Genomic DNA, 25,790 nt, shown 5'->3' with positions numbered 1-25,790 from the left:
GACCTGGGGTCACCAGGGCATCTTTTTACTGAAGGTAGACCACCCACTTTTTATACATGAGCAAGGTGCTCTGTAACTCCACTTCACAGGCTGACTTTGGCGCATGCAATGGTAAGCCTGAGGTCCTATGCCCCAAGGACCAATCTGAAATGTGATACCTTGCTGATGTTTCTTCTTCACATTTCTCTGAAAGCTCGAACTCTGTTTGATCAAATGGCATGGACGGCCCAAAAACTTTGACAACCAGCTTGAAATTTTTTCTCCACAATCATAGGTATTTACCCTGCAAAACAAAGGAGTGGGAGGGGGAATGGTGAATGTTACATAACATTTCTTTAAGTAACAATCTAAATGGCAGAACGAAACATGATATGAGATTATGATATGAGATATGATATGATATGATATGATATGATATATGATAGAAATCATCGAGCCCCCAGCCAGAAGGAAGCCTAATGTGACAGGTATGCTTAGGAAGCTGTGGGGAGATTTCCAAGGCACAGGTAGACCTGAGATCTGCAGCTTGTGCAAAGCTTTAAGATTGGATAAAAAGATTTAGAAGTTCCTCTTGAAAGACAGTGTTTATATAAATTATAGCCACTGAGAAAACAAACCGTGGAATTTTAGACTTTCTAGACCGATATTTGGCTTTAAGAAGCCCTTGCACCTAGACGTGTGTCTTGGGTTTTTTAATATGGGCCTGACTGTAATATTTTCTCTCATAGCCAGACCACATGGACTGACATGTTTGGTTTGTTAAAAACAAAAACAAAAACCCACCCTATGCCCCTGTTTATAAATTCCCAAGGGAAGTACATTTATTGACCTGGTTCTAAAACTCTGCAGTCTTCTAGAACTTTTGAATAGAATTTCAAATTTAAAAATTTTTAAATCTGCACATCACCAGAATTTTATATGAAACATTTCCAATATCTTGCACTGGACCTATAAGACAGATATTATTGCAAACCTATTTTATCCTTAATTTTTACTGGAAAAAAGTTGCCTTTCTCTTCTCTGAAGAGAAGAGAAGAATGAAACCTCACTTCTTAGCACATTCTCTCTGGTGCTTTGAGAGCCAAGTTGTATTTTCATTGTATTAAGTACTCATGGTTCCAAGCATAAGAAGCCTAATGTCTAGCTATATGAAAAGCTTTATTAACCAGAAAAATGGCAACCCTCTCAGATGCACCTGAGGGAAATGTACAACCAGGATAAGCCTGATAAGTAACTGCAAGAATTCCTAAATGGCTATACTTCTCTCTATGAGAAGATTTACAATAGTGTCAGGCCAAAGCGTTTACCCAAGATTCATTGTCCTAATTTGATGTGCTACCGTGAATGTATATTGGCACAAGTACTGGTGATAAGATGCACCCTGTGCTCAACCCTCAGCCCTAGGATGGCCTGGTGCCCATGATGCTCAGCTAGGCCCAGCAGGATCTCTACCTTCACATCTTTCCTGAGGGGTAGCCCTTCATCATCCCACTGAGGCCCAGGGATCCTTAAAATTTGAGCCCAGTTTAGATATAGCTTTAGTGTTTAACACATCATTCACAGCTTACATGCTGAGGCAGTACAGAAGGAAATGTAATCAGATTCCATGCTGTGCAGCATCGCCATCTACTGAGCACAAACAAGTCTCCTAATGAGCTTATTGTGTTAACTAATAGGCAATTAGTATTTTTAAAGCCTTCTATATATAAATCTTTAGTGAACTGTTACAGTTAACTGTTTTAGTTTGGGGAGTAAATTGGTTGAGGTATTAGATGAGCTGGGAACCTACTGGATAGATTCCCACAATCAGAAAAGTAGCTATTCCACAAGTTTCGGGGTTCAGATTAGATTTAGATAAAAAGGGGTGCAGGTATTCAATATAGTCAATAAATAGATTTATTATATAGTCAATAAATAGGTTTATTGACTGTAAACATTCACAATCAAGAAATAAAATAGGAATGCTATTATTACACTTAACCTCACTTTCTAAATTTCCTAGAATTTAGCAGATGACTTATCATCAGTAACTCAGATTAGGCAATGGTCCACAACTATATGAGCTATAGTTTATGGGCTATCTGAAAATTATACAACCTGAGGGACATGACACCCCCTCACCCTCAGCCTCCACATCCAATCCATCAGCCAGTTCAGGTGAGTCTACCTTCAGAATATATACCCGACACCCGCCTGATTTTCTCCCGGACCCTGGCCCAAGCCCCATCTTGCCTCAGCTGTCCTTCCTACTTCCACCCTGATCCCCTTCTGACTATTCTACACCCACAAGCCAGTCCTTTCAAAATACAAATCAGGCCCCTGCCCTCACCTCTGTCTGGCAGCCACCCTGCCCAAGCTTCCCCAGGCCTCCTCTGAACTGTCCCTCTCTCACCCTGCCTCCCCCACCGCCCTCACGCCACACCGTTCCCGGCTCTGGGGGAAGCACACGGATGGAGCCCTTCCCGCTCAGTCAGCCTTCTCGCAGGTATTCCAGGGGGAGGGACTAACAATAAATGTTGGGGAAACAATAAGTGCAAAGGAGAAGAATGCAGCAGGGTATCAGAGGGCAGGGGGCTGATTCAGTGGGACATGGTGGGGGGGCCTCTGACAAAGGAGCTTCTCGGCAGAGACCTGATGGAAGCGAGACTGTCAGAGGTGAGGGAGCAAGTCCGTGGAGGTTTAAATGGGGGAAGAGCATTCCAAGCACAGGAAACAGTAAGTGCCAAGTCCTGAGAAGGGAGCAGGCTTGGTAGGTTTGGAGGACAGCAAGGAGCCAGTTTGGTGAGAGCAGTGTGCACGTGGGAGTGGGGAGTGGCAGCAGGCGGGACTCAGCAGAGGACTCTTCCCCCTTCTGGTCTCCTGCGGACGGACCTGAGATTTTCACCAGCTGCAGAGTCTCACCTGTCCGCACAGACCTTGCTTTGGCAAATCTGAGCCCCTTCACCATCCTCCTCAAGAGGCACTTCTATGGGCTCCATTCCTGATGGACAAAGGTTAGAGGCAAATTTATCACCACGCAGAACAACTATGGAAGTCAAAATCCATTGTTATACAATACACAAGACTCTTAATGACCCTGGAAGTTGGTTGAATCAACTAAGTGTCTGGGTCTTGCAAATCTTTGTCATGTTCAGTACCACCTACAGCACGTGCATCCAGCTGCTTTGGCAGGGGAGACCCTGCACTGGCCAGTCACATCCACGGTCCCTGGAACACTATAAATTCCTGCGAAAGCTTTCTCGACCCGTGGGTGAGTCTGCGCCCGAGGCCGTTGTTCTCTATGCCTCCTACAATTCTTTAGGAACAGACAGGCAGTTGTGAAGACTCATTCTGTAAAGATGCCCGCACAGAGTGTCCCTTCTCAGGAGCCCCTAGGAGTCAGCAGCAAAGCGGATTCCTGCACCAGTCATCATTAGCTTAAAAAATCTGTCACTATGTCAATGGGGTTGGGAAGCCATTTTTAAATTCTTTTCTATATACATATAAAGGAGTATATCATACTGCTGCGTAACAGGTTAAAGAATAATAATAATTAACACTCATGTACCCACTACTCAGCTAAAGTGGAACTCATTCTCTAAATAAAATTAGAGGTAAATATGTAGATAAAACTAAAAGACATTGAGCTGATGCCATTGAGAAGTGGAAGACCTTTGATAAAGGCGGGAACTGCTGAGTCCCTTTGCCACTCGGCTCTCCTTCTCATCCTGCATGAGTCATTAAAAGTGTAGGGGAGAGATGTGAATGCAAGACCCCTGAGTAGAATTTGTGGACAAAAGAAGTGGGACCCCCTCCTGTGTGGCCCCCGTGTCCTCCAGCCCTCTCCGCGTTGCTGCCAGTCACACTGCCCGCCGTACGACTCAAACTGTCCCTCAGGTAAGCACATGTTAGGCGCACCTGCATCCCTGCTTTTCTTGGTCCTGGTTCACCATTTGCAGCACAGCACAATTCCTACACCCTTGTACTCAGAAGCTTAAGGTCACGCCTGCTGCCCAGATGCGCGCCTATCACAGCAGGCTTTTCACCACCACAAAGAGAGTGAAGCGAAATTTGTGTAACAGATATTCCATGAACTGTGTCCCCTGCTTATCTGCCTCTTACACATGCACAGCCAGTTCCACACACCTGTCCCTGCAGGGGGAAGGCCAGAAGTGGAACTAATCCAGAATTCTGCAGACTCTTTGAGAAGGGATATGCTGCACTGAGTGATTATAGATGCTGCCATGTCGGAAGGGTGTGCTGGAAGAATGATACAGTGCCAGGCATGCACCCACCTGGGAGAGCAGCGCAGTGAGCCTGGAACATCGGTTACAAGGAAGTAACCACAGCAGAAGTGACAGCGCGTGGACAAGCACCATGGCACGAATACACCCTTGGGCAGCTGGCAGGAGGACTGCGCTCAGCCTCTTTCTATCCTGACCCAAACTCCGCATGAACCACATAAGATCATAAATATGGCCCTCAGATGCCTCATAAAGGCCATCACAGACATCTGGTTAAGGCAACACAATCTGGGGTCCCCGCGTGCTTTGACCTCAAGGAGTCCCAAACAAAGTTCATTGACACTGAGTTTATTCCCTACGTAGTAAGCCCTGTGTTCAGCTCGGAGATACAGAAATAAAAGAGCCTAACCTCTGGACTCAAGATGCATAAAACCTTAGAGAGCAACAAGTCCCACACATAGAACCATTATAATGCCTGTTTTATTGCTTATTTCTTCGTTTGTCCTGTCATACATTGCCAAAGGACACTGTTACTCCACCCGCAGTGCTGGCAGCTGCTGCAAGGGAGCAGAATATCTGATGTGTGTGGGGGACACCACACCACCTCACAAAGTGCTGCTAGTTCGGAGCAGAAGACATGTGAGTATTTAGAGTCTTTTTTCTCTCTCTCTCTTTTCTTACATTCTGGGACAACGTCTACTTAGTTATGATACACATTTTTATTCTTTGGAGAATAGAAAGTGGAATGATCCACTCAACTCTTTTTGTATGTTATTACACTAGGTACACTAACTTGAACAAGAAAAGTACAATAAAAGGTGACATATCGGTATCACTAATAAAAAAATAGGTACAAAATTACTAAATAAAATATCTGCCAACCAGCTATATCAACAGCTCACAACCAAGTAGTGTTTTCTTTCCCCCAAGAGTGTAAGGATAATTCAGTACTAGACAATCTGCTAACGTAAGACATCACACTAATAGAATATAGGAGGAAAATATGATAGCCAACAGGTACAGAAAAAGCATTCAGTAAGAACTGACTATTATTCCTAAGTGCTCATCACTAAATGAGCGGATCAAAAGATTGGTACATTTACACAATGGAATACTATGCAGCAGAAAGAACTCCTACCTTTCTGGACAGCATGGATGGAAGTGGAGAGAATTACGCTAAGTAAAATAAGCGAGTTGGTGAAAGACAAATACTATATGATCTCACCTATAAGTGGAACCTAATGAACAAAACAAACAAATGAGCAAAGTAGCACCAGAGGCATGGAAACAAGGAACAGACTGACAGTAACCAGGGGAGAGAGGGGAAGAGAAAAAGGGTGTAGGGAAATGGGGACGGGTCTAGTCTAGGAACAGGTATAAATGACCCGTGGACATGAACGACAGGGTGGGAATTGACTGTGGGAGTGGGGGTGGGCAGGGTAGGGAGAGCAATGGCAGGAAAATTGGGACAACTGTAACAAAACAATTTAAAAAAGGAACTATTATTCATGGTAAAACTTTTCGTTAAATAAGAAAAGGACTACTTAGCCTGATGAAGCAAATCAATCAAATACCTATAGTAAACATCATCCTTATTTTTGAGACTTTAGAACCATTCTATTCAAGTCAGTAATAAAGAAGGATATCTTCCATCACTGTTCCAACATTATACAAGAATTCTTAGCAAATGAAGTAAGATTAAAGAAAAAGAGAGAGGGAAATAAAAATTAGAATAAAAAGTATGAAGCTATGATTATTAGATAACATGCCTATTTACACAGAACATGCAAGAAAAATCTTCAGATCAACTAATAAAACTAACGAAAATGCAAGAAAAGTTACTGGGTAAAATACAGATACACAAAAATTGTGTGTTTTTATATGGCATTAATAACCATTTAATAGAAAATAACCACTTAATAGAAAAATAGTATTTGAAACACTTGAACTACTCTATAACCAAAAAATGTGCAAAACTTTTCTGGAAACAATTATTAAAATTTGAAGTAATTAAAGAAGTCTTAAATGAAGAGAAATACTATTTACATATAAAGACTTAACAGTATATGACATAAATTCTCCTGAAATGAATATATGGCATTACAACCAAAGTATAATTACAAATATATAATTTAAAAATACATGATTTTGCAATCAAAATCCCAACAGAACACACCACTGAAAATACAGAGATTGTCAAAATGGATAAAAGAGCATGAGCCATCTATATGCTGGATACAGCCACTCTAAATATAAAGGTATAGGCAGATTAAAAGTAAAATGGAGCCATCAAGAAGAGGAATAGGCTACCTATATAATAAGAGAAAATATTTGAAAATATTAGATCTGAAAAGGGACTTGTATTGGAATGAATAAAGAACTCTTACAAGTCAATAATTCAGAAGTAAATACGCAAAGAATTTGAATAGATATTTTCCTGAAGAAGATATACAAATGGCCAAGAAACACATGAAAAGATGGTCAACATCATTATCATTAGGGAAGTGGAAATCAAAGTGACATGAGATACCACGGCACACCCCTAGGATGGCTATTAAAAACCAACAACAGAAAATAACAAGTGTTGAGGAAAATGTGCACAAATTAGAACCTTTATGCCTTGCTGGCGGGGATGCAAAATGGTGATGCAACCACTTTGGAAACGTTAAGAATAGAGTTACCATATGGCCCACCAGTTTCACTCCTAGGTGTATACCCAAAACAACAATTTGTATACAGATAACCATAACACTATTATTCCTAATAGCCAAAAGTAGAAGCAATATAAAATATCCATAAACTGATTAATGGATTAAAATATGGTATATCCATACAATGGAATACTATCCAACAATATAAATGATCCTTGAAAACAGCTATGCTAAGTGGAAGAATCCAGTTATACGTTGTATGATTCCCTTCATGTGAAACATCTGGAATAGGCAAATCCTTAGAAACAGAAAATAGATTAGTGGTTGCCTAGGGATGGGGATGAGATTGGAAAGGGGGAGTGACTATTAATGGGGTGGAGTTTCTCTTTTTGGATGATGGAAATGTTCTAAAATTGATTGTGATGATGGCTGAACAACTTTGTGAATAAACAAAAGAAAATTGAACTGTATACTCTAAACAGAAACATTTTATGGTATGTTAAATAAATATAAATGATACTGAAAGAAATAAATGAATGGGTTGAAAATAATACACCTTGCAAACACTAAAAAAAAGAGAGCTGAATGGCTATATTGGTATTAGACACAGAATTTCATACTCACATGAGAAATTACCATGTATAAAGAGGGACATTATTAAAGAAAAAACAATTCACCAAGAAGACATAATAATAATAATAATAATAGTACTAAATGAAGCAAAAACTAACAGCATTAAAAGGGAAATTTAGACAAATCCACAATTATAGCTGGGAACTCCAACACTCTTCTCTCAGTAATAAACAGAACTAGTAGTCAGAAAAATCAGCAAGCATACAGAAAAACAGCAAAATGGTCATTCTAGAAAATGGTCTGGCAGTTTCTTTTAAAAGTAAATATACACTTACCATAGGAGTCAGCAATCCACACCTAAGTAATTATTCTAGAGAAATGAAAACTTCTATTTACCCAAAACTTGCATGTGAATGCTTATAGCAACTCTACTCCTTACTCAAAACGGGAAACAACCCAAATGTCCATCAACAGATGAATGGATAAACACACTCTAATACATCCATAGAGTGGAATACTACTCAGCAATAACAAATGAACTATTGATACATGTAATAACTTAGATGGATCACAAAGGCATCATGCTGCATGAAAGAAACCAGTCTCAAAACATCATCTACTGTATGATTTTATGTATATAACATTCTCAAAAATAACACTACAGTGACAGAGAACAGATCTCTGATTACCAGGTGTTAAGGGTGAGGAGAAGGGAGACCACTAAGGGACAGCATGAAAGAATTTTCTGATGTTACGGAATTTTCCTATCTTGATTGTGGGAGTGGCTACACAAGTCTATGTATGTGTTAAAATTCACAAAGGAAAACAAAAGGCCAAGGAATAGCCAAGACAATTTGGAAGAACAAAGTAGAAAAACGTGCCCTACCAGATATCAAGACTCCTTTTATAACGCTAGTAATAACACTGACCTAGTGGCTCAAGGAAAAATAAACCACTGGAACAGAATAGAATACCTACAGCCAAGAAACAAATATATGGAAATGTGATATATACAAAAGTTCAGCTACAAGTTAGGAGAGACATTGGAATAGTCTACAAATAGTAAGTGGGGTGCCGAAGGAGGAAGAGTGAGACCAGGGGGAAGCACTCAGGGAATTTCAGCTATATCTGTAATGGTTTTTATTTCTTAAAAGAAAGAAGAGGAAGAGGAGGAGAAGAAGGAGAAAGATAGGAAGAGGTGGGGGGGGGAGGCATCTGAAGTAAATGTGGCCAAACACAAAGATGTGTTAAAATTGGATGCTCTGTGAAGTCCCCAGGACTGGAAATTACTAGAAAGCAAGAACAGAACTAACCGCTCCCTACAGCCACATGGGGAAGATAACATTGGAACAAAGGGCAGCCTCCCGGTACCCCGTCCCCAAAGCCCAGGGTCCACACAACAGCAACCCCGCCCTTTTTTAATCCAAACATAATACAATAAAAGCTCAAAGCCCTCACCCTCCAATGCTGGTGCATCTCTCCACACCATGCCTCTCTCCTTTCTTGGAGACTGAATAAAAACTTTATTGTCTATAAAAAAAATGGATGCTCTAATTGTATATCATGCCATTCTCTATCCTTGTGCTTTCCAACACTATAGCCACTAGCCACATGTAACAATTTAACCAAAATTAAATAAAATTTAAATTTCAGTTCTGGAGTCTCACTAGCCAGATTTCAAGTGCTCAGTAGCCACTTGTGACTGGTGGCTACCAAACTGGACAATAGAGATAATGAGCATTTCCACCATCACAGGAAGTTCCATTGGACAGAGCTGGTCTGTACTTCAATATATGTTAGATAGTTTCTAGTAAAAATCAGCATGGAAGAATTAGAGCTTGTAATACATACAGGGGTGGACAGAAGTATGTTTGGATTCAACCACCTCAGGAGGCAGTGGGGCTAACCCAGGCAGGTCCCTGAAATTCAGGTTTGCTTACTGATTTTCAAAGGCTGTAAGACATGTAAAAAACAAAGGCCAGCAATTTGATACCTAAGTGCACCATGCCATTGTGATGTTCTTTTGAGTTAATAAAGGTATTGTAATAATTATAACCTAGCCTCAGCCGGGTAGCTCAGTTGGCTAGAGTCATCCACACACACTGAGGTTGCAGTTTCATCCCCAGTCAGAGCCCACACAAGAATTCGGTTCGATCCCCAGTCAGGACACATACAATGAATTATAAGGAAGTGGAACAACACATTGATGTTTTTCTCTCTCCCTCCCTCTCTCTCTCTTTAAAATCAATAAAATTTTTAAAAATCATAACCTGCATATCTTTCCATATAAAGAACTGTAATCAAACTTTTGCTCACCCCTGTATTATGATGACTGAAGGAAATAAAAGGAATGTAAGTGAACAGCACATCACATAATCTCAAAAGCTATGCTTCTTTACTTTCTGATTGTATCATTAGATTTTTACCTTTCCCCAAAAAATTCTTGTAACAAAACAGTCACAAGTTTTTTGTTGTCTCTTCTCGACATCATTTCACTCTCAGATTATTTTAATATTTGGTAGAGGAAAAACCACTCTCTTACTTTCATGTGAGTATAAAAGCCAGTCTTAACAGGAGTGTTGTGAAAACAAAACCCAGTTTTCATACCTTTGGCTTTAATGACCATGATCCTTCGCTGCAAGTCAATGAGGGGCTGGATCAGGCAGAGCCGGGGCTCCTGCTTCTGACTCAGGCAAATGCCATTGTGATTCACAACCATCCAGCTCCGGTCATGCAGCAGCCCTTGACTTCCTACAGGCCACTTGGTCACCTAAACAAAAAGATAAGCACATTTTAGGTCAGGGCTCCTCCAAAATGACCTTCACATTATTGCACAGTGGCTGCGCAAATACAGATGGTCTTCAGGCATACAGCGCATACTCTTGGAGGAAGAAATGGAGAAAGAGAAGACAGTAAAACAAAGAGGACAATGCAAAGGAGACAGTGTAGGACCTAGATAACTTCCATTCACTGTACAGATCCACTTTCCACTTCAACCTGTTTCTGAAGCAGATAATGCATGTGCATGGTACAACATTCAGAAAGAACAAGGGTGAGCCCTGACTGGTGTAACTCAGTTGGTTAGGTGTTGTCCCACAAACAAATGGTCATTAGTTCGATTCGCAGTCAGATTAGGGTGTGCAAGAGACAGCCAACTGATGTTTCTCATACACTGATGTTTTCCTCCCTCTCTGTCTCCCTCCCTTCCTCTTTCTCTAAAAATAAATTAAAAAAAAATTTTTTTTTTAAATTTAAAACATAACATAGTTCACTGCCACATGGAGGGCTGAGCAGAACAAGTCACATAAGAACATGGACCCAAGGATTCCGCAGACCTGGGTTCAAGTCCCTACTCTATCATTTATTAGCAGGTGATCTGCATAAAGTGCTTAATCTTAGTAGCCCTCAGGGTCCATATTTGTAAAACAGGGATGACATTACCATGTACCTCACATTATCGTGTTAAGTATCAAATAAACCCTGGCTGGTGTGGCTCTATGGATTGAGTGCCGGTCTGTGAACCAAAGGGTCGCCGGTTCAATTCCCAGTCAGGGCATATGCCTGGGTTGTGGACCAGGTCCCCAGTAGGGAGCACATGAGAGGCAACCACACATTGATGTTTCTCTCCCTCTCTTTCTCCCTCACTTTCTCTCTCTCTAAAAATAAATAAAATTTAAAAAATGACAACAGCCAACACAACTTTAGCTGGCCAGTGTGAATAAATCAAAATTACACGTACTTTTAAAAAAAGAATCAAATAAAAGAAAGCATATAAAATGCTTCAGTAGGGAGCCAGCCCATCTGTTCAGTGAAAGTTATATCCATAATTATTAGCAGTAACCAGATGTTTATCACTCTGAGACAGAGTTCTCTCAAGAGTCCCCACAAGCAGAGCCATGTTCACAAATCAGCCCAAACCAGATATATCAAAATACTCTGAAGTTGAGTAGGATATTCTGCATTTTTTTCTTTACTTTCTGTACTTTTTTCTTCAGTTTGTCAAAAAAAAAACAACCCATAATAAACAAAAAAAGAAGCATTCTCTGTTCTGTCATTAAAACCCCTCTCTTACCCTGGCCGTGTGGCTCAGTTGGTTATGTGATGATGTGTGGCGTCACCACATAACCAGAAAGGTCTGGGTTCAATTCCCAGTCAGGGCATATGCCTGGGCTGCAGGTTTGGTCCTCAGTTGGGGTGCATGCAAGAAGCAACTTGTTTCTCTCTCACAATGATGCTTCTTTCCCTCTCTGTTTCCCTCCCTTATCCTCTTTCTAGAGTCAATAAGCACGTCCTCGAGTGAGAATAAAAAATGAAAGAAAAGAAAAAACAAAATGCCTTACCTCAAATGCAGCACAGGATTTGATTGGGTAGAGGTAAAGGTTGGTGATGACTTGAGCCCCAAGGTCTCCATCCAGGACTCCTTTCTCTGAAGGGGTCTCCTGGGTCCTAGTGGCCTCTGGAAGAGGTGAGTACAAACCTATAGCCTCCACAGCAGTGGGCAAGTCATTCCAAAGCCTTGGGTCTGTGAGAGCGTCTGCCTGAGGTGAGGGACTACATCTGTGCATGGTGGTCGGCATGGTATTCTGAGCCTCACTCTCTGCTGGCAGGGCTCTAGTCTCCCCAGGGGTGGCCTTAGGGACAGACTGGCTACTTGATGGGCGCAGTCGGGTTGCTATGATGAACTTGAGAAAGGCTTGGGCATCCTCAAGAGTAGACATGTATCCAAATGAAATCCTCACAGATCCTGTAGGCTGCCCATCTATGAGGTCTACATCATCTCCACAGACATGACCCGCCTAGAAGAAAAGGGAAATAGGTCAGCCACTCCTCACAGATAAATTGGAAACAGTTTTGTAAAACAAATTTTGTTCACTTTATAACGTAAAATTGACCCAGAAAATGGAATTGCAACTCTTAACGTGTGCTAGGTGCCCGAGACAGTTTCTTAATTGCAGGGGCTCATTTTCTGGACCACACTTTGCTAAAGTGCAACATGAGGTCAACACCAATCTCTAGGGGTTATTAAAAGCTTAACAGAAATACTTCATGGAAAGCATTTACCCAGAGTTGCACACAGAGAGAGGTATCAAAAGATAGATCAAAGCTTCAGAAGCACTGAGGGGTCAACTTCATGGTCCAGGCAGGGCTGAGGTGGGAAGAACACCTGCTGGCCACGCCCCTTAACCTCTCTCAACCACGGGGAGACCCGTAGCCCTGAGAGCTGCCCTTTGACAACAGGGCAAGACAGAGATGCTGCCCTCCAAACAACCATCCTGAGGCCACTGCGAAAGCCAAAGGAAATTTGAGTGTCCCTGCTGCGCAGTGGGGAAAGAAAGGCAAGAGGGTCCCCACGCCTCTCCAAGCTCAGCTACCCAGTGTCGTCACTGCCCGGGACGTCTTCCTCCCCTAGCACTAAATCCAGGTCAGTCGTCCAAAGAGATGAGGCCATGGCATTCCATAAGGTCAAAAAAACTGGAACTTCAGTTGTTTGTGTTTTGAGCTCTGCTCTCTCTCTTTTAAATAAAATCCAGTTCATGGTTGGTTGAGATCTAGTATATACAATATTTAGTGGCAACCAAAAGAAATGTAAGTTAGAAACTATTTCAAAATAAATAAGGGCTCTTTGTCACTCATACTGTTTTTATGAAATGGTTCCAAAGAGGCTGTACACTGAAGGGAAAACCTCAGCTCAGAGCAGGCAGGGAAGGAAGGGATTCTGACAGAGGTGGAATGCCCCCCGGAAGGGCTCCTCTCCGCTCCCAGCCCAGAGAGGAGCTAGCTCCAGCTTGAAGATTTTTACCCTGTTAGGACTGAATGAGCTAAGGGCCTTCTGAGCGTAGGAGCACATTGCCATGCGTGCTTGTCCTGCGTTAAAACCTCTCTTCAGCCTTTAAATTTTTGCCTTCAAAGTAAAACATGCTTTTCATGGAGATACTATCTTGAAGTATTTTCTAATTTTGTTAACCCCTTTTCCTGTGCCCATCCACAGGGTGGGCTTAGAAAACAGAACCAGCCTCCACCCCAGACAAGCGACCAGCCTCCAGCGTTGCTGGTGGCACCCCCATTGGGTGTTGCTGACCAGCGTTTGGCCCACAGGGCCTGACACCAACCTGAAGATGCTTCTTGACCATCTCGTCGCTCATCCCCAGGTGCTTCTGGCAGGCCCCAGTGTTACAGAAGCAGCCAGTTCGCACCTGGATGTTGTAAAGACTGGCCATTTTCTCCACCTGCGGGTTTAATGTAACACAAGACCAGTGTTAGGAATGCCCAGTTTTACTCTGGTGGCCTGGGACGGAGATTCAGGTCAATATTTGGACCTGTCTTTCCTAACAATAAAATGAAAGTATGAGCCTGCAATTTTGCACTAAAGTGCCATGATCCATCACAAGTTTACTGAACACATTTGATAAGATGTTACTGATAATTAAAGTTTATCCTGGTGGGTTATAGATGTATTCCAAGTTAGGGCCCCCACATTGCAAATGAGATTACGAAGTACAAAACCAGAGTGCGGCGGGGCCGGGGGGCAGTTCCTTGGCGTCCTCTGCCACAGGGCTGATCACAGAGCAGGACCCGCCGAGCCACCGCTCAGAGCAGTCCTGCCTGGGCTCACAGCCTGGACCAGAAGCACTACTGTACTGACACTGTGTGTTATCAATTTGCTTTTCATAGTGTCCCTAACTTTGAGGCTGAATCACAGAATCGCTATTCAGTCCAGAAGTTCCGAGGCTCTTTCCTGTCCCCTGGAAGCTCTGGGAGGTTATTCACATTCACTCAAGGTGCAAAGGCAGGGTTAGCACAGGGGATATTTGCCCCAGGTCTTCTGCCTGGGGGTCCAGGGCTCCATTTCCCCAGGGCCTGGAGGCCAGGAGGGTCCTCAGCCCCGGTGGCTCAGGTTAAACTCAGAGAAGTACCTAACTACACTCAGAAACAAATACATCTTGCCCAGCTGGGTGGTAAGCCTTTGCAACTTTTCTCCCTGGGAAGTCGCACACAGGGTGCCAGAGACAGCCATGAGGATACGGCACCCTCTGCAGACCACAGGTGCCCACGAGGTCAGTCTGGGCCCTAGCTGAGCCGTGCATGACAATGGCTCCTCCCTGATCAAGACCACGGCTATCTCCCCTGGACTGTCCGAATGAGAAGCTATTCCCTGGGCTGAACTGAGAGCCTCCGGAGGACAACTGTGCTCCTTTATCCTTGGTGAACAGCCCTGTGATCTGGAGATCTGACCATGAAATCCCAGGCGAGCCCGGCTCTCTGAGATGAGACCTGGCAGCACCACTGGGTCTGGCCAACTCCACATCCAGAGTCAGGCAGTCTCCATTCAGAGGGCAGTGCCTGGGGAAGCCCCTTGCTCCCCAGCCCCAACTCCTGCCACGCTGAATTAGAAGACTCCTAAGACACCCTTCTTCCCCGCCCCACTCCTAGTCAACCATTGCTGTGAAACAAGCCACCCACACTTGGTGGAGTAAAACAACAACCATTTTATTGTGCTCCTGCCTACAGTGGCTCAGTGATTCAGAAAGGGCACCAAAGGAGATGACTTGACTCTGTTTCCTGATTTCTCAAGTCTTGGCTGGGAGGTCTCAAAGGCTGGGAATGATGTGGCGTCTGGGGTTGGAATTATCTGGAGACTGACTGACTCATGTGTGTGTCTGGCCTCCCCAGCCAGGCAGGCGCAAAACAATCCTGCCACCACAGTGCCTGCACTTGGCCTCTCCCCATGGCTTGGCCTCCTCACGCCATGACAGCCTCAGGGTAGAACGTCTTACATGGTAACTCAGGGCTCCAAAAGCGAGTGACCCAGGGAACAAGACCAACTGGCTTTCAATGCCACACAGTGTCACCTGGGGCATTCTCTCGGGCATAAGCAGGTCATAAAGCCACCAAGATTTAAAGGGGAGGGGACAGGGACCCCACCTACAAGAGGATGTGGGTAGAAGGTGCTGTTTTGGTCACCCTTTCCTTCATCCTAATTTTCCATCATGACTGAGTGTCCTCTCACTCTGAACCCTGCTGAATCCCACACAGGCTCGGCCTGTGCCCAGCCAGGTGAAGAAGTTGGTCGCTGTGGCTGGACGAGCCCTGTGTCCAGGGAAGGTGAGGTCCCAGCCTGACCACAGGGCGACATCAGAAACTCCTCACCCAGGAGCGTTTGCGCTCAGTGTGTTTTGAACACTTGCTTTGTCCTGGGCCCTGTGCTAAAAGGTTGTATGTTGTATCTCATTTAATCCTTATAACAACACAATCAGCAAGGCGCATGGTTAGCCTCACTTCACATAGACTTGGAAGTTTAAATTAACTTGCCCAAGCTCACGGAGCCAGCAAGAGGCAGTCAGAATCTGAACCCACACTCTTAACCACTGGGTAGAGTGACTTCTGCCAGAGAAGAGAATGTAATTAGGAGGCCCAGCATCAAAAGCAAGAACCCTAAGGCTTCTCATAGAAGGCTAAATTCTTTTACCCTTCACCTGAAAGAGACGGCCAAACCCAGCCGTGACACCATCTGGTCCCCACACTGGGAAGCTCCTTTAGCCCAGGAGAAACATGGCTGGACTTCCCTGACCCAGCATGGCTGGCCGTGCCTTGGCCCCGGAATCCATGCAAGTGACCGGCTTCCTCTACAAACGCACAGAGGGAGACGCGTGTCCTGTGGGAATGACTTTCCTGGTAAAGTCACTGAGGCACCTAGACAGGCAGCTCTTTCTCCCTGGTGGTCCCTCTTACTTGGGGCTTCTCTGAGCAGATGAGGAATTCTTTCCCTGCTCTGCCTGCCACAGCACACAGCATAGTCTGTCTTCCTCTATCCCCCAAGAAGCAAACATTTATTTTAGGTTTAAGAATAAAACTTACTTTACCAATGACCTAGCATAATGTATTTAAGAAGATGAACCTTTTGTCTCGATGCATTTTCCAAACACACAAACCCCGAAAAATTCAAACACATGCTTCTGGGTGCGCTGGGGCTGCTTCTGCAGGTGTATGACTAGGGGACTCTCGGGGGTCTGCAGTCAACCTATGCAAACCCCAGCGAAAACTGACATTTCCCCCAGGAGAATATTTCTCGAGATTATTCTTCAGAAAGCTTAAGGCTATTCAGAAGAGGGGAAAATGATTCCTTGGGAAATAGATTTTCTTTGAGGAATTCGGGATTTAACAAAGGTGTTTGGAGACAGTGGCTTTCAAAGGAAGGAGAAAACCATCTTCCAAACTTATCTGATGATTAAATCTGCTCCTCGCAGAGCAGCGGGAGGAAGCCCGGCTCTGGGAGAGACCGTGGGACCCCCGCACCCAGTCTGTGGCACTCCGTCTGATGCCCACCTACCGCCATGTCTGAGTGCTCGGTGTCTCTGTGGACCTTTGAAAAGACTGGACAGCGACCAGCTTACTCAACTGTGGCAAGAATGTAAGCAGTTCCCAACCTACAAACCACTATTAGCATTATTTTCATGAGAAAATAGATACAAGAAGTGTATCTGCAGAAACTATTTTATAACCAACCAACCAAATTCTTTGAACTCATAATATGCATGAACTGTGGCAGAAATAAGGGCTTCTGTAGTACTAAGAACATCATTTCTACTTGCCATTAAAAAAAAAAGTTCTGCTTTTCAAGAGGCATGCAAACAAATGGTGGAAACTGGCCCATAATTTTGGGTGACACTGTGATATGGTCTCGTGCATCACTGGGCCTCCAACGTTGTCTGTACATAAAATGACCTCAGACACGGTGTTCAGTCCACACTGCTTTTTTGTCCACACTCTTTCAGGGCCTTTTTTCCCCTTGCTAGCAGACCTCAGCTGTCCCTTTCCACGGCTGTCAGAGACTGGGCCTCTCTCTTCCTACTTGAAATTGACTATTTCTGGCTGAATAAAAAGAGCTGAAGAACTAAAAAGCCACGCTTGCTCTAGCTGTGTGTAGATGACAGCCAAGCACCTCTTAGGAAGGACCAGTGGCCTCTGCCACCACATGTGGGCTTCGCCGCAGCTACTTCAAGGGCCCAGAAGCCCTGACCGCACATTTCAGGGTGGCCAGGCGGCAGAGTTCCAGACAAGAGCACTTCCGTTGCGAACAGGTGAGCAAGATGGAAAGAAAACCCACCTGGGAATAACCAATGATGTTCCCCTTGTCGTCGAGCACATTAAGATTGAGGATGGGACCCTGCACCTCCGGGCTGCTGAAGTCGGAGTCACTGTAAATCCGCACCACAGGGGCTCCGTTAGGGTACCGTAGAGACGATAGGGCAATGTAAGTGTGCTGGGCCAGGGTGAAGGTGTGCTGCCTTATGTTCTCCATTCCGCCTCAAAAACAAGTACGAAATGTGGTTACTAAGGACATCGTCTCTACTTGTCACAGAAAAGAGTTCTGAGTTCCAAGCATTAACTTTATATAAAATTATTAACTTCATGTAGAACTTTATATGTAAGTATTAACTTTTTATACAGTTCACTCATTTTTTAAGAAAACAAGATCATTATAACTGGCAAACTTGGACCTGATATTAATGGTTTTAAATACTTATAAATATTTGGTACTTCCCTCATGATATATGTTTAGGTCTTTGGTATTAAACAGCAGTTTGCCATTCATGAATTGTTCCATAGGAATTCATGTCATCCTCTTTTTTTTAATATATAATGCTACTTAAGCTTTCAGACAATTTAGACCTTTTAGAAATAGATAGCAAAAATGTGCAATTTTGTCTTTAAATGTATCACTCTTTTGCTGTTGGTTTTTGTTAATGTTTAACTCATTTTAGTATAATACAAAGCAACTAAGGATATATGCTACCACATGCATAAACTTTTAAAAATGTGTGCTAAGTGAAATAAGAGAGACCAAAAAAAGGACAAATACTGTATTGTTCCTCTTATTTAAGGTGCCTAGAATAGGCAAATCTATAGAGACAGAAAAGAGAATAGAGATTATTAGGGGCCAGCAGGAGGGTGACCGGAGAGTTGTTGTGTAATGGGCAGAGTTTCAGTTGGGATGATGAAAACGCCCTGGAGGCGAATGGGGGCGATGGTTGCACAACAGCGTGAGTGCACTCAGTGCTGCTGAGCTGTGCACTTAAAAATGGCTGAACTGGTGAGCTATATATATATATATATATATATATAGTTTTTTAAAAAAAGAACAATTAAGTTGGACAAAGCAGGGTTTGCTTTATTGGAAAACTGATATTGTCCACCTGCTTTCAAACGTGCCTCTGGCCTTGTCAGACCCTGTCACTTGTGTTTTGGGTCCCATGCTACTCTCTTTCCTTGGAAAGCACTCATTTCTCAATGTCTGTCTTCATTATCTCCTCTTTGCCCTGGATGATGCCCTCTCACTTCCCTGCAGGGCAGTCCTCTCTCCCCATGCACCCTGTCTGCCCCGAGGGCTGGGCTAAGGCTGTGGACCTGCAGGGTCCCATTTCTGTAACTAAAGAGCAAAAGAAAGGACTGTCTAACCGCCACGCCACGCCCCTGGTGCACCGCGGCTCCATCTCTCCGGATGGCGGAGCAGTGCCACCCAGCTCTAGAAGCTCAGCCTCCAGAAGCAGCACCCAGGGGCGCAGCAGGATGGTGGATGCCCATCTCACCAGACAGAGGTTCTTCCAGTGACATACCTTTGTGTCAAGCCCCACGAATGGAAGTAGCACCTGTCTGTGTGTCAGCCTATGGTGACTGTCCCCATCTGTCCACGCACCCTAAGCACTTGTCGGGAAGGAAAATGTGCGTCATTGCCGAGGCCAGCAGCAGACATAGTGGTTGGCGACTCAGGGTTAAGTGTTGGTATGTCCTGGCTTTACACCTTAGCCCTCCCAATCACCAGCTCCCTGATCCTGGGAGGCCATTTAACCTCTCTGAGCATAAGCTCCTTCATGGATAAAGTAGGCTCGGCCTCTAGCTCCCAGGGGGCTGCAGCAAGAACCCCACAAGGTAAGAGCTGAATAAGGTCTCAGGATCTGTCACCATGCCCAGGCCAGGAACCCAGGATGTCTCCTCTGCTTCTGTGAAGCTATTAATCTCCTGATTCGGGATGTCTCTTACCTACTAAAATCTTCTCTTAACAGACAAAAACCAAAAGCCACAGCCTCTTGCCTTTGTGTCAGTGGTCATGTTGAAGTTCTTTAGAAGCAGCCTGAACTGCATTCATGGGCCAGCTGCCTTGTGCCGGTCCCAGGCACAGAATCTCCTTCCCCTGAATCACGCCCATGCTGGGGCTCCCTCAAGGGCATGGGCAACAGGAGGAAATTCCACAGTGATGAAGAGGTCCCCCTACCTGTGAGGCGCTCTAGGGCATCAAATCCATGTTTTAGCGCTATCACGTCAAGGAATGATATGGTGCCGTCTTCAAACCTGCAGCCAGGGTGAGGGGAACAAGGTCAAGCTGCGGCCTGCGTCTCCACGTGCATTTTGTGGTACCTGATGAGGCTGTGATTCTAGGCTCGGCCATAACCTATAAGGGCCTTCTCTCTGCTGCCTTAGAAACCATTGCTCTCTCCCCCTCAGGACAGAGGGCTTTGCACAACAAGCCCCGTCAGGCTGCCCCTGTCCCTGACCCACTCTGCAGCTTTCTCGAGATGACAGGTGGCAATGACAAAAGGCCCCAAAAGGCAGTCACCATCTTCAGACATTAACAAGTGGAGAGATGCTTTGCTGCCCTGGGAAGACTTGGGACTTGACAAAATCTCAGGTGCTGTGGGCTCTTGAAATGCTGCACTTGATCCCAAGAGAGCACCACTGACAGGGCGGCAATTCAGTTGGACCCGCCGTGCAGCTCTGGGACTCTTAACAAGGGCCTGCCATTCCAAAGGCTATACAACCACAGGCTTTGGTTTAAATAAATAAATAAATACATAGGCTCTGTACAGCAGATGTACCTCTTCCTGATTATCAGGGTACCCATATGTTGGCATTTTATAAATATTCATTCGGTGAAAATATTCACCAAACCTTTATTGCACTGTGTGCTGGACACTGCCTAGGTGCTAAGGATGCGGCAGTGACCATGACAGGTAAAACCCCTGCCCTCATAGAGCTCCCATGCTCCAGAGGCCACAGAAACAAAGAACAGCAAGCAACAAACATGCAGAGAGAAGCCAAATAAGCAACAAGTCAAGCAGTGACAAGTGCAGCCATGATGAATAAACCAGAGGGCTGGTGGCTGCTGTAGACAAGACGGTCAGGGGAGGTCCTCTCTGAGGGAGATCATTTGAGCAGAAACAGCGGAAGTAAGGAAGTGGGGGAAACGGCCCATTTTGAAGCAGCTAAGTTCCCAGTTTCAGAGTGAACAGCATTCCAGGGAGAGGGTGCAGCAAACACCCTGAGCAAGCGGGGCCTGGCACAACCATGGAACAGTGAGGAGGGCCGTGGGGCCGGGAGGGAGCAGGCGAGGTGGCGAGGGGTAGGCCATACAGTCGGAGAACTTCCTCCCTGGATGAGATGACACAGGCTTAAGGGCTCGGAGCAGACAGGAGTGACAAGATGGGATCTAGACTTTGACCAGACACCTCTGGCTGCTGCAGAAGTGATGGGGAAACTGGGAGACAGCGAGGAGGTTTCAGCAAAGAATGAAGGATGGTGGCAAACAGATGCCTGATACAAGTTGAAGCTATCCATGGGAATATTGTGTTTTGTATTTTAATACTCTAGGGATAAGATTTGCTCAAAATATTGTTACTGCAATATTAATTTCCTTATAACACTAATGGTAATTAATAGACATACAGAATTAATGAATCAATAATAAAAAACAACTAATTGATTAATCACTAATGAATTAGTACATAGTCTTTAATAAAAACATTACTAGCCACCCTGGCTAGTGGGGCTAGTGGACTGAGTGCTGGCCTGCCAACCAAAAGGTTGCCGGTTGATTCCCCATTAGGGCACTTGTCTAGGTTGAGAGCCAGGTCCCCAATAGGAGGCAGGCAAGAGGCAAGTGATCCATGTATCTCTCGCACATTGCTGTTTCTCTCCCTCTCTCTCCCCCTCGTTTCCCCTCTCTCTAAAAGTAAATAAATAAAACCTTTTAAAAAATATTAGCCAATAACTTGTTATTACTTGGTAAATAGTAAATAATTATTTATTCATCAATAATTAATAGACTCTGAGGGTAAAAGGAAGGTTGTTTCCATCAAACACTGTCAAATAGGAAAGATTAACACATGATCTAGGTAACATTTTCGAGAAACATTTAGGTTGGGTATTAAATTTCTTAAGTTCTATTCCTAGGTTCACAAGATAAAAATTAGGCTTCTAATTGTGAATAAAGACATTCACCTTTCTGGGAATCTTGATGTGGTTCCTGCTGTACATAAGGCAACCCACCCAAATTGAAGAAAAGTGGTCTGGTCCAGCCCAGCCCACCAGCAGCCTGCCTGGAGTGAGCTGCGCCACTTCCCTCTGCCTTCACCTGTCCTATTGGCTCAATAAAGTTTGGGTTGTCACCCTGGCCAGTGTGGCTCAGTTGATTGGAGTGTCGTCCCATAACCGAAAGTTGTGGGTTTGATTTCTGGTCAGGGCACATACGTAGGTTGTGGGTTTGATCCTTGGTCCAGGTGGGTGTGGGAGGCAGCCAGTCGATGCTTCTCTCTCACACTGATGCTTCTCTCTCTCCCTTCCTCTCTCTCTAACAGCAACAAAAAAAATGTCCTTGGGTGAGGATTAAAAAAACGTTTGGGCTGTCATTTTGTTCTGCCTTTAATTTATATGTTGTGCCTATCTTTCTAGTCTCATTTAGTCATATTACATACTATATTATCACATTTGAATTCAAAAGGTTTTACACTAGCATTCCTTTTTTTCTAAAGATTCTATTTATTTATTTTTAAAGAGAGGCAGATAGAGAGGGAGAGAAACATCGATAGGTTGCCTCTCTCATGCCCTCAACTGGGGATCTGGCCAGCATCCCAGAGATGTGCCCTGACCGGGAATCGAACCAGTGATCATTGGGTTCGCAGGCTGGCACTCAATCGACTGAGCCTGGGCAGTGTCCCTGTTTTAGAATCCCACCTATGGAGAAGTTCTAAATTTAAAAAAAAAAAAAAAAAGATATTAAATAGCCTCACAATGTATTGATGCCAACTTCATCTTGGTGCTTCACTTATATTAGTTCAAAAAAATTGTATCCCTTAGAGGCCCACTTTATGGGAAAAACAGGAGGGGCAGAGATCAAGTCACATGCCCTTGTTCCCACAGCTGGCATGTGGTGAAGCCAGGATTCGCTCTCCATCAAACCAGCTCTGGGGCCTACACACTTTACCATGAACTCCACTGTCAAAGCCACATCCCTCTCTGCAGGACCCTTCAGCCTGCACCTGGGTCTGTGGGGGACCCGATCCACTTTCCCGTCCAGGCCTCAAGCCTTCTCAGACACCAGCAGGTGACCCAACCTGTCCCAACCCCACAGTATCCCCTCTGGCTGGAGACAGCAGCACGCTGATTCAGCTACCATTTCCACCCTCTCACGTATTCAACCTCGTAGGCACCAGCCATCACCATCTGGGAAATTCCTGAACATAACCCGTACCACCTGCCCAGCAGCCTGAGGAAGACACACATACCCTCAGAAGCCTGAGCCATTTCAGGGCCAGTAGCCGCCTGCCCTCCAGTGTCCTCTGTAACTCACTGCGGAGCTCACAGAGGCTGCTGTCAACAGTGCACCACAACCCTGGTGGCCTCTAGTTTAACTGATTCCTCTTATTAACTAGGGCCAAGCTATGCTGATTCCAAGGGCTGTAAACCAGCGATGCTGTCACCGTGTATACACATTTGTTCAAAATCTCTTTAGTCACTGCTTTCATTGACACCTCTTGCCAGCATGCTGTGCAAAGGCCTGTGGCCCACCCCCCTCACTCTCTGGAGGTCCTTTCACCTCCTGCTTGCAGCCCTTTCCTGCAGGCTCTTGTCCTCCCGCAGCTGGGAGGGAGTGACAGAAGCAGAGTTCACCCAGCCGCAGACCTCTACCTCCCACCTCTGAGCCCTGCCGCCAGTCATGGCCGACTCCCCTGACCTCAGTGGCCCAGCCTGGTCCCCTGCACAGGCCTGCAGGTGGCCCAAGCCAGACCCCAGACTTACTGAACTCTGCCCAAGCCACACCCACGGCGAAATTACCTTTCTGCCACCGACTGTCTTGGGATATAGAAGTCTTCTCCTGCAAGATACGCAGCAGCCGTGCCGCCTCCAAAGTAGGTTTTCCTCAGCAGAGAAGCCACTCGATTGTGCACCAGCAGGGCACCCAGGCCGGTGGGGAAGCCGAAGATCTTATAGAAGGAGAGGGGGATGAAATCGGCCTGGTGAACCGACAGGTCCAAAGGGGAGGTGCTCACGTAGGAGGCTGCGTCCAGCAGCACGTACCACTTCCCAGGCACACCCACAGGGCGCGTCTGCCCAGACTTGACCTCTCCTATCCAGGACAGAGGGTATCTGGCCCCAGAAAAGTTACTCTGAGCTGGGTAACAGAAGAGATGCACAAGCTGGCAGTCAGGATCACAGGTGGCGGCACCCTGCTTCTCTGCCGAGCACATATCCTCTGGCCTGATCGGCATGAAAGTGACGTTCTTGGCTCTGGCGACTGTTCTCATGCCCACCACAGAGGTGTGGTTGTCTGTGAGGTAACAGAACAAACTCCCGCTGCTCTCTGGGCCCGGGGACGCCCACGGGAAGGCCTCTGCCACCAGTTTCAGAGCAGCCGTGCTGCCGGCTGTGAACACCACACTGTAGTCGTCTGGGGAGGTGCGGAAGTGCGCCAAAATCCTGGAAGAAGCACAGCATTGCGACAACCACTTGGCCTCACTCCAGTGTCCAATGTTTGGAGTTAGTTGCATCTCTACTAAGTAAGACATCTCTCTACCTTAATAGCTAGGAAAAAAACAAAACAAAACAAAAACCCAGGTAGGCTCTGCCATCACTGCAAAGTGAGAGCAGGCACAGAGGAGGTTGTGGGAAGAGATGACAGATGGAGTCAAACCGGCAATATCACCTTGCCTCCCAAGTCCCCATCCCTCACAGGAGAAGATGACAAAATTCCACAACCACCTCCACCTTAGTAGAAAATAACCTCCCTTGCCCCCGACCTTCCTCTACTATCTGGTTCTGCCATAACAAGTTTTAAGTCATCAACTTGTTTCACATTGCTTTTAATATTGGCAACCCAGTATCCTTTTCCGATTGGAAATAATTTAAAATTGTATCAATTCAAGTAACTTTAGGTACCACCTGGAAATTATTTACCAAAAACTAATTATTACATGTGGAAAAATATAAAGAGCTGTTAAATGCACAAATATTATTTTTAAAAAGGGGGGATGAATAAAACAAGAAGCCTAAATGAAACATGAAAAGCAAAACCAGAGAAATGGTTTTTCTTCTCTCTAAAAGCAAGACTTAGGACTGGGGTCACTTCTCATCACTCTGGTCCCCAAGAACCATGGCACCAGCCTGGAGCCACACACAGCGGTACATACTTCAGAGCTGCCTACCTGTGTTTCTGGTATTTCCCGCTCTCACCTTCCTGTCCTCTGACCCTGATCTTTATATCATTGTGTGTGTGGCCATTCAGCTGAAAGTTATCTTTCTGAAACTGATTCAGATCCTCTGCAGGGATGTGGACAGGCACTAGGAAGGAAGTCCATACACCTGGGAGTGCCCGCGCAGGCTGGCATCCCTGCCACTCACCTGTAGCGCACCTGCTCCACGGTGTCATGGGTGAGTTTGCTGCTGATGTTCTGGCTGTGAGGATTACCTGGCAGGTTACAAACACAAAGCCATTAAGTCACTCACTACTTGTGTTCCTCCAAAACCCTGTCCCTTGGTTTCTCAAAAAGTTAAGCATAAAACTGTCATATGCCCCAGAGATTTCGTTCCTATACACTCAAGAGAAATGAAAACATGTCCACCCAAAGAGTTACGCACATGAATGTTCACAGCATCTCTATTCGTAAAGAACATAAATGTCCATCAGCTGGTGAACAGATAGATAAAATGTAATATATCCACACAGTGGAAAATGATTGGGCAGTAAAAAGGAACAAACTACTGTCTATGTCATGCATGAACCTTGAAAGCATGCTAAGTGAGAGATGCCAGACACAGAGATCACATATTGTGTGATTCGATTTATAATTTCCAGCAAAGGCAATTGTATAGAGATGCAGAAAATAGTAGATCAGTGGTTGCCTGGGGCGAGGGTGAGGGAACTGGTGGGTAGAGAGGCCAGGGGAGCAACAGAGATGAACTGTGAATGGACATTAGAGATCTGAGTGCAGGAGTGAAAATATTCTAAAGGACTAAGAGTGATGCTTGCATTCATTGGTAAAGTTGCTAAAAAATCATTGAATTGTGTACTTGT

General features: G+C 44.9%; 1 protein-coding gene across 3 annotated transcripts in view; it reads right to left on the bottom strand.

The window, feature by feature from the left end:
• The window catches only part of MOCOS (molybdenum cofactor sulfurase), a 50,062-nt gene that overhangs the window by 15,691 nt on the left and 8,581 nt on the right, over positions 1-25,790 (bottom strand). For all 3 annotated transcript variants that reach the window (XR_008529994.1, XM_054583544.1, XM_054583545.1), the window contains exons 3-11: positions 25,118-25,184; positions 23,555-24,196; positions 19,719-19,795; positions 17,553-17,752; positions 13,558-13,674; positions 11,788-12,243; positions 10,055-10,217; positions 2,902-2,980; positions 159-283 (exon numbers count right to left, since the gene is read on the bottom strand). Coding sequence is in view for 2 of the 3 variants with exons in the window: in XM_054583544.1 (XP_054439519.1) it covers positions 159-283; positions 2,902-2,980; positions 10,055-10,217; positions 11,788-12,243; positions 13,558-13,674; positions 17,553-17,752; positions 19,719-19,795; positions 23,555-24,196; positions 25,118-25,184 (1,926 nt within the window). In the remaining variant the exon portion in view is untranslated. The remainder of the gene's footprint in view (positions 1-158; positions 284-2,901; positions 2,981-10,054; positions 10,218-11,787; positions 12,244-13,557; positions 13,675-17,552; positions 17,753-19,718; positions 19,796-23,554; positions 24,197-25,117; positions 25,185-25,790) is intronic.

This window comes from Pteronotus mesoamericanus, unplaced genomic scaffold, assembly GCF_021234165.1.
Source record: "Pteronotus mesoamericanus isolate MK-2021 breed Mesoamerican mustached bat unplaced genomic scaffold, CSHL_Meso_final contig_74, whole genome shotgun sequence".
In the NCBI taxonomy this organism is placed as follows: domain Eukaryota; kingdom Metazoa; phylum Chordata; class Mammalia; order Chiroptera; family Mormoopidae; genus Pteronotus; species Pteronotus mesoamericanus.
This window is presented reverse-complemented; position numbering and strand designations above follow the sequence as displayed.